Source organism: Chrysochloris asiatica, unplaced genomic scaffold (genome assembly GCF_000296735.1).
Source record: "Chrysochloris asiatica unplaced genomic scaffold, ChrAsi1.0 scaffold00092, whole genome shotgun sequence".
In the NCBI taxonomy this organism is placed as follows: domain Eukaryota; kingdom Metazoa; phylum Chordata; class Mammalia; order Afrosoricida; family Chrysochloridae; genus Chrysochloris; species Chrysochloris asiatica.
This window is the reverse complement of record NW_006408610.1, coordinates 8,275,415-8,284,678: the sequence shown is the minus strand read 5'-3', so window position 1 is coordinate 8,284,678 and position 9,264 is coordinate 8,275,415. Positions and strand designations below refer to the sequence as shown.

At 44.4% G+C, this 9,264-nt stretch overlaps 1 protein-coding gene across 1 annotated transcript in view; it reads right to left on the bottom strand.

Annotated features, from left to right (window-relative positions):
• LARP6 (La ribonucleoprotein domain family, member 6) overlaps positions 1-8,361 on the bottom strand; it is a 40,437-nt gene extending 32,076 nt beyond the window's left edge. Inside the window, exon 1 of the mRNA XM_006866573.1 lies at positions 8,165-8,361. Coding sequence (XP_006866635.1) covers positions 8,165-8,361 — 197 coding nt within the window. The remainder of the gene's footprint in view (positions 1-8,164) is intronic.
• Between the last annotated feature and the right edge of the window lie 903 nt (positions 8,362-9,264).

Genomic DNA, 9,264 nt, shown 5'->3' with positions numbered 1-9,264 from the left:
AGGCCATATTTTCCAACTACTGATCCTTCCTCTTTGCTCCCAGCCTTTGCATTCCAATCACCAGTAATGATCAATGCATCTTGATTGCATGTTTGATCAATTTGATTGAAGAAGTTGGTAGAATTCTTCTATTTCATCCTCACTGGCTTTAGTGGTTGGTGCATAAATTTGAATAATATTGGTATTAACTGGGCTTCCCTTTAGGTGCATGGATATTATCCTATCACAGATAGCATTGTACTTCATGACTGATCTGGATATGTTCTTTTTGACGATGAATGCAACACCATTCTTCCTCAGTTTGCTAAATTACAGGGAGTTAAAACTTGGATATATTTGTCTAAACTAAAGAATGCTAAGGAGCTCTGGTAGCATAGTGGTTATGAGTTGGGTTGCCAGCCTCAAGGTCAGCAGTTCGAAACTACCAGCCATTCCATAGGAGAAAGATGAGGCTTTCTGCTCCCATAAAGATTTATAGTCTCAGAAACTCTATGCAGGGTCACTATGAGTCAGAAGCAACTCCATGGCATGCCACCAACACCAATAATATTGGAATTAGGATGATTACCTACTGCAATAATTCCTTGACAGATGATTATCTGGAGTTCTATCAAACCATCCCTGTAAAATAATATAAATATAAAATATTTCTATTTTATGTAAAATAATATAAATATGGAATAATATTCCCTCCTCATAAATATGTATTTTGTGTGAACAATCAAAATTTTCCAATATAGACACAAGATCCTTAAGACCAGACTCATTATGCTTGGGCTTTACCCTGTTTGGATGACTGGAATATGTCAGTGTACTTTAGGCCACTTGGGAGTCACTTTAGATATCCATTCTTACAAGGAAATTCAGTGTATAATTGAATGAGTGTATTTGAAAATCCTTTCTATGAATAAAAAGAACTTGTACTTAAATACAACGTACAACTCATAGAAATAGAATGGGAACGACCTTTCTTCAAGCATTTGTCCCTACATATACTACAACTTCAAAAGTTTGTAATTTATCTGTCATTAAAACCCAAATTGCCCATAATATTATAGATAGCAATAAAAAAAAAAAATCTCTGGCATTCCTTATGAAAGTAGCATTATACCATAAAACAATTCTTGATTTCCTTCTAGCTGAGCTATTGCCAATCCCACCTGCTGTTCCTGGAAATAGAACTTTACAAAGATCTGCTAAAAGGCTACCTGAATGTGTACAATACCTACTATCACTGTTTCTACCTTTTTGGATGTCTTTAGCTGGTTTCCAGATAGCATGAGTTCTTCATTTCATTCAATATTAAAAATTGGAATACTAACCTTGTCCATAATTGAAGTCATTATATCAATAACCAAATGTGCCATGACACACGTATCTATATAACTTTACTATAATTCCTTTCACTATGCAAAGGATTAAGTATTTTGTAAAAGCCAAACTTTTGGAGGAGGCTGATTTAGCATCTAGTGTTAGTCCTTTTAGAAAGCTAAAAATCCCTTAAATCTGGTCCCATCTGCAACACTATCCCCGCCCCCCCAAATAACAACCAGCTCACTCTGAAGATGAGGCCTAATAGCATTGCAGGTAATGGTAAATCATACTTACCAAGCTCTTGATTAATAACATAAAATTTCAGAATGTCCAACTAACTTCCTTATGGAAGAAAAAGTACTTTGGCTTCATCAAAATGGGAAATGTGTACACAAACCACAAAACCTGAGGCATTTCATATCATTAAATTGGCTGACCTGGGTTCAAATTAGACTGTGTTACTTTAGACTCCATTTAGCCTTGTCTCTGCTTTCTACACACAGCTGGATTCTTATAAAACTTGACCTGCTCTTAAAAAATCAGTATGAGATTAAGGAATGTGGTCAACTGTTCCAGGAAACCTACTGCTCACTCCCTTCCTTACTAAACTTGTTCTTGGAAAGAGAAGCCTGCTGTAAAACTAATTTTGTAAAATATTTATCCATGCTGGTCCCAAGTTATCTGAAGATCAGAAAAAAACAAAACAAATTATTCTGAAATAGTTATGGTCTTTCAACTGAAACTTCTGTGGTTTTATGAAAATCTTGTGACTGATTACACAAAGTTCTGTATATGTCAACCAATCAAAATTTTTACCCGTAAGTTCACTTCACTGTATGTCACTTAATAACAACAACAAGAATGTCCTGGTATAACACTGTAGGATAAGCACTGGACTGATAACCACAGGGTTAGCAGTTCAAACCCACCAGTTACTCCTCAGAAAACATACACAGGGTCGCTATGAGTCAATAGCTCACAACAACAAGCCTTGCTGTGATTTCAACACCTTAGAATGCTTAGCTTTACTTTGAGAATGAGTGTTTCCAGTTCAAACTGAAAAAATAAATAAATAAAAAATTAAATTAAAAAAGCATATTCTAACAGAACTTTGACCATTTTCTCCTCTATGGCATTCTAGATGGTGGGTATATGAACACTCACAACTCTATTCTTTTACATTTTCTTTATGTTTAAAAGTTATGTTAAAAAGTTGAGAAAGATACTCTTTTAGTGAATGCAAGGAGAAGACTAGTGAACACCTACAGGTTGTAAAGACTGGTCCTTAGTGTTCATTTATTCCTTGTACCCCTAATATAAGCAAGATTGGCCTAAATACTAGACATATGGAGTCCTCATGTGGCACTTTAATATAAGCACTGGGTTGCTAAATGCAAAGTCCTAAGAAATAGGGTTGGCATAGTGCAGTAGGGTAAGCATTGGGTTGCTAACCACAAGGTCAGCAGCTCAAACCCACCAGACACTTCTAGGAAACCCTATACAGAGTTGCTACAAGTTGGAACCAACTCGATGGCACTTAACAACAACAAAAACAACAACACTGGAGATACAGTGATGGTTCAGGAAGGTCTTAAGGATCTCATTACCTAGTGCCAGTATGGGGAACATCCGGCCCACAGGTAGTATAAGGCCTGCAAAATCATTTGGTCTGCCCCTGCCAAGGTCCTGCCAAATTCCAGCCATCATATTACAGCAGGCTAATTTTTAAGTTAAACAATTTTATATGGCATACAAATGATGTTATAAATATACAAATGGCCCTTGGCAGAAAAAAGGTTCCCCCTCCTTCACCTAGTGGAAGAGAAACATACAAATACGTCAGTGGCGTGAGTGCAGTGACAGAGACATCATGAACAGACATCCAACTACTGGTCTCTCCAGGAGCAGAAGAAAAAAGAGTGATGAAGACTGAAGATGCTTGGAATCCCTTAGTACAATGGACCATTGGAACATGTGAACATCAGTCTCTATGACCAAAAGAACTAGACAATGCCTGACCTCTACTACCAACTGCTCTGAAACGGATCACATTAGAAGGTTCGGGATAGAGAGTGGGAGAAAATGTGGAATAAAACTCAAAATTATTTTTTAAAAAGACCAGACTTACTGGTCAGAAAGCAATGAGAAACCCGAGACTAAGACCCTTGACCATCCTTCAGGTCTGGACAGGAGCTCGCCCTCGGGTGTGATTTTTAGCCAAGCAGTCAATAAGGTATATGGGGGGAACAACACCACCAGTACGGTATGCTCAACATGTCAATCATTCAAAATCAAACGGGTAACATTTACCGTAGGACAAAATTGAAAAGGGAAGGGAAGGAGGATGAAAACAGGAGCCACAGGGAGGCTGTGGAATAACTGTCATTGGATGGAGGGGCTGCAATCATTAAAATCAAACAAAGTGTAGGGTTTTGTTTTTAATGTACCAATGGATGATTTTGTCTATCAGCCTTCATTCAATTTATAATAAAAAGCTTTTTTTTAAATTCTAAAATAAAACAACAACAACAAAAAGTATTTATCATGCTCCTACCAAGTACTGGTAAGCACTCACTCATCTATGCCAAGAAATTTGGGAGACAACCATCTGGCCAACTGTTTGGAAGAGATCCATATTTGTGCCCATTCCAAAGAGAGGGGACCCAGTGGAATGTGGAAATCATTGGATAATATCTTTGCTATCCCATGTGAGTAAAGTTTTACTAAAGGTAAGTCAGAAATGGCTGCTAGCATACATTGACACAGAACTTCCAGAGGTTCAAGCTGGATTCAGAAGAGGCCGTGGAACAAGGGATACCATTGCTGATGTCTGACGGATCCTGGCTGAAAGCAGAGAATATCAGAAAGATGTTTACCTGTGCTTTATTGACTATGCAAAGGCTTTCGATTGTGTGGATCATGACAAGCTATGGATAACATTGCGAAGTATGAGTATTCTGGAACACTTAATTGTGCTCATGAGGAATCTGTACATGGACCAAGAGGCAGTTGTTCGAACAGAACATGGGAACACTGAATGTTTTTAAATGAAGTAAGGTGTGTGACAAGGTTGTATTCTTTCACCATACTTATTCAACCTGTATGCTGAGCAAATAATCCAAGAAGCTGACTTATATAAAGAAAAACGTGACATCAGGATTGGAGGAAGACTCACTAACAATCTGCGATATGCAGATGATACAACCTTGCTTGCTGAAAGTGAAGAGGACTTATAATATTTACTGATGAAGATCAAAGAGCACAGCCTTCGGTATGGATTGCATCTCAATGTAAAGAAAACAAAAATCCTCACCACTGGACCAATAAACAACATTCTTATCAACAGAGAAAAGATTGAAGTTGTGAAAGACTTCATTCTTCTTGCATCAACTATCAACACTCATGGAAGCAACAGTCAATAAATCAAACAACGTATTGCATTAGGCAAATCTGCTACACAAGACCTTTTTAAAGTATTGAAGAACAAAGATGTCAGCATGAGAACTAAGGTATGCCTGACCCAAGCCATGGTATTTTCAATAACCTCACATGCATGCGAAAACTGGACAATGAATAGGTAAGACGGTAGAAGAATTGATGCTTTGATTCTTTTGAGTTATGGTGTTGGAAGAGAATATTGTGACATGGACTGTCAAAAGAACCAACAGATCTGTGTTGGAAGAAGTGCAGCCAGAGTGCTCCTTGGAGGCCAGGATCGCCAAACTTCATCTCTCATACTTTGGACATATTGTCAGGAGGGACCAGTCACTGGAGAAGGATATCATGTTTGGTAAGGTGGAGGGTCAGAGAAAAAGAGGAAGACCCCCAGCGAGATGGATTAGCAAAGTGGCAGCATCAGTGGGTTCAAGTGTGGCAACAATTGTGAGGTTGCCTCAGGACTGGGCAGTGTTTCGTTCTGTTGTGCATAGGGTCGCTATGAGTCAGTACCAACTTGATGGCACCTAACAACAACAACAATCAAGTACTGGATGCTGTTCTGGGAGCTGAAGATACAATGAGAACATGGCAGGCATGGTCCTTAAATTCATGGAATTCGATTCTTCCTGAGAAAGAACTACAGAATTCCAAATGTGGTATGTGAGAGACATAAAAGGCAAAGTGTACTGAAGCAACAAAACACTGAGAAAACAAATGAACCCAGCTTTCGGCTGAGAATTGGGGGTGACAGGAAAGAGGCAGCCAAGTTTCAAAGGCTTCTTGGTTTGTTATACACTGCTGATTTAAAGCTTGGCACTTCAAACCCACTAAGTGGCACCTCAGAAGGGTTTCCAAAGTTGTTGTTGTTGTTGTTGTTGTTGTTAGTTTTCCTTCAGTTGATTCTGACTCGTGGTGACCCCGTGTGTCCAGGGTAGAATTGCTCTGTAAGGTTTTCAAAGTTATGCCTTTTCAGAATTTGATCACCAGGCCTGTATTCCCAGGTACCTCTTGGTGGGTTCAAGCCATGAACCTTTTGGCTAGAAGTCCAGCACCTAACAGTCCAAGCCATTTCTATGGAGCTGTTCTACTCGTCTGTAAATTATGAGGACACCATGAATCAGAATGCAGTCAATGGCCAGGTGTTTTTGTTTGTTTGTAAATCCATCCATCAGAGGGCCCTAGAGGTGGGAGTGTAAAGACACCACCCCTTTCTAACGCCCACTGTGCTCAGGAGTTAGATGGGGGTGGTTCTGCGGGAACACGAATTGAGTGGAAGATGTGAGCGGCTGCCATTGAATGGCCATGTTTAGGAATTCAGGTTTGCTTCTGTAAGTTCCAGGAGCTAAGAGATGCTTATATAGCGCAGTCACTGCTACTGTGTCAAGCTGGGCCCAAGCAGATCCTATTCTTGGCTTCGTCTCCTACTGCTCTGGATTCCTGCCAGCTGGGCTCAGTCTGTTCCACCACTCTGAAGAGCCCCAAGTGTTTTCTGGGATCAACTTTATGCCAGTGGGCAGCAGGAAGTACTTCAGACTGAACATTTCATGAGACTCAGACCATTAGAGCTGAGAGAAAAAAAAAAGGCATCTTGGGAGGTGAGAGTGTGAAGAGTAAAGGCAAAAGGACCACCACTATTGAGGACCAGGATCTCCCAGGGTGGTACTCTCTGATGGTGCAGAGTCCTGGTGTGGCGCTGCGGGTTAATGCGCTCAACTGCAAAGTAGGTTTGAACCACAAGGACGGTGGTTCAAGCTCACCAGCCGCTCCTCAGAAAACTGTACAGGATCGCTATAGGTCAGAATCGACTCCATGGCACTTAACAACAACGCCAACAACAATGGTACAATTGTGCAGTGGTTACGATGGCTGTTTGAACCCACACAGGAGAAAGATGTGGCAGTCCGCTTCTGTAAAGATTCTGGTGGAAAACCAACAAGGCAGTTCTACTCTATCCTTAGGGTGTCTTAGAGTCAGAACCACTTCTACACTAACAGGGTAATGGTTCAATCCCAAAAACTAAGCCTCCAAGACAGTGGTCCTCTGTCAGAAAAATAAACCACTCTATGACTTCTGAAATTATGTGACTAGGTGGCGACTTTTTCCTGAAAACTAGGAACTGCTCAAGGTCAGTGAGATGGGAACTTAGCACAGAGCCGAATGAATGAATGAGTCAGGCTTTGCAGTGTTGAAAGTGCTGCTTTATGTAGTATGTCACACTCTGTGTTGCACCTTTCCTGCCTAAACTGTTAGGCTGGGCTTTTCCACTTGAATAGCTCTGTCTTCATTGGATTACTGTAAATCTGTGGGTCCCAAAGTCCTGACCCTTTCCATTAGGAAGAGTCCGCAGGTGATGAGGAACGGCTCGGTCCCCAGCATCCTTATACCCTTGAGTTTAGTATTCTTCCAGTGAAGGAGATCTAGGCTTGTCAGGAAATGATGCTATAGAGTCGTGACAGCTAAAAGTGTAAGCACAGAATCCCAGTAGAAAGAAGATTCTTAATAAATGCCTGCCCACTCTCATTCCTATGGCTACTCCACAGTTTCTCTTTTCTACAGCTAGAACAAAACCACAGTCCTGAAGAGCCTCATGTGGCCTAAGGTGTTAGCTGTTGCTGATGACAAAGCTCGGAGCCCAGAGGCAAGGTTAGACAGCTGGTATACAAGCTCCAGATACCCATCCCCAGGATCCCAGCCTCAAGGCAGCAAGATGATGAAGACGCAGACATAGACGTCAGGCGGAGAAGGCTGCGTGAAAATGGGAATCCCGGAGGTGTAAACAGGGGAGAGGGGTGGAAGAGTGGACGGGGAGGGGGGGAGGGGTAGGTAGGTGAGCAGGAGCAGGAAGCGTTGGGTGACCAGGGAATACAAACAAGCCCCAAACTGAACCCTCTACATCATAAAAATCACTTCTGGTGGGTCCCCTATCAGCAAGTGTCAGCAGTGCCTGGCTTCCCACCACCCAGAAACTGAGCAAAGCCCCTTGGACTGATGAAGAGACGGGGTGATCTCTGCAGAGTGTGGCCGCCCAACTTCAGAGGTGAAGAACAGACTAGGATGGGCTATGTTGTGGGGTGGAAACAGTGAAGATGCCCCCAGGAGGGCTTCCTCTTGGATCTCAGAGCATCATCCCCACATTCAGGCCCCTGAGGTCATGGCCACTGGCCCTAGGAGCCTTGGTCCTGTTACCTAACTGCTGACCAGGGCTCCGACAACTGCCAACGACAGGTTCTGATTTGCTGATGGCCCTAGGGCTGTTTCCCGGGCTTGGGGCTAACACAAGCCCCTTTGGTCTGCCGAGTTGTGGAGCACCATCAGCTCTCCGAACTCCTTTGGTCTGCACTCCGGGAGCCGAGGGCGAGCCCTGGAGCCCCTTTCCGCCGGTCCCTTGGGCAGGCCCGCGCACCGCGCCTACCTGTGCCCGCGGCTCGCCTCCTCCTCGCTGGCGCTGCCCCACCCGGGGCTAAGATACCGGGCCGGGTCCCCCACTCCCCGCGTCTCCGCCCCCTCGTCCTCCTCCGGTTCCTCCACGTCCTCGGCCTCCAGGACGGCAACGCGGATCTGCACCGCGGTCTCGGGCCTGGACAGAGCCTCCTCGCCCTGCTGGGCCATGGCGCGCGGGCTGGCTGAGACTGCGGCGCCGCTGAGTCCCCACTCCGTGAGGCCGAGCCAGGCGGGGACGGGGACGGCGCGAGCGAGCGCGCCAGCGGGGAGGGACGGGGGTCCACGAGCCCCGCCCCGCGCCGACGCCGCCTCCCGGACTGTAGCCCAGCGCTGGCGCAGGCGGGGCGTGGAAGGGGCAGGACGATCCCTGTGCCCTCCTCCGGCAGAGGCCTGCGGGAGAGATAGTCCCTGGAGCCCGGGCTCCGCTCTTCTGTCCGCCCGCTGTGCGCAGGGCCCAGGGCTCCCTCCTCTGGCCCCCTCTTTTAAGGCTGCCCCGCAGGGAGGGAGGGGCGTAACACATCTGAGTTCTTAGTTTGTGAGTGACTGGGGGAGACTCACAAGGGGTCTAAAGGCGTCTCTACCGCCTGCGTGCTTCTCCCATTGACTCAGTTGACTGAATTCTCCACCTTCAGTCTTTTGGGCCTAAGCACCCTAAACTATGCATTTATGAGGCCGGGGCTCAAAGAGTGAGATCCTTACACTAGCATCATCAGCATTACCTGGGAATTTGTTAGAAATGCAAGTTGTTAGAAACGCTGTTGGTTAAAGCGAGAGGCCTGCGGTTCAAGCTGACCAGCTGCTCCTAGGAACCCTATACAGAGTCTCTATGGGTCGCAACCCGACTCAACAGCACTTAACAACAACAACCTGAAACAGCGTCTGATTGAGCACTTTTGAATTTTAACAAGCCTTCTAGCTGCTGCTGAAGCTAAACCAGCCCTCTCTGAATTAAGTCCTGCACGCAGTCTGCGCGTCAAATTGATTTTCATTTAAACCTCCTAAATGTGAACTAGAAAGTAAGGGAGGGTGTTATTGCTGTTAAATGCCCTCAAGTCAATTCCAACTCATTGT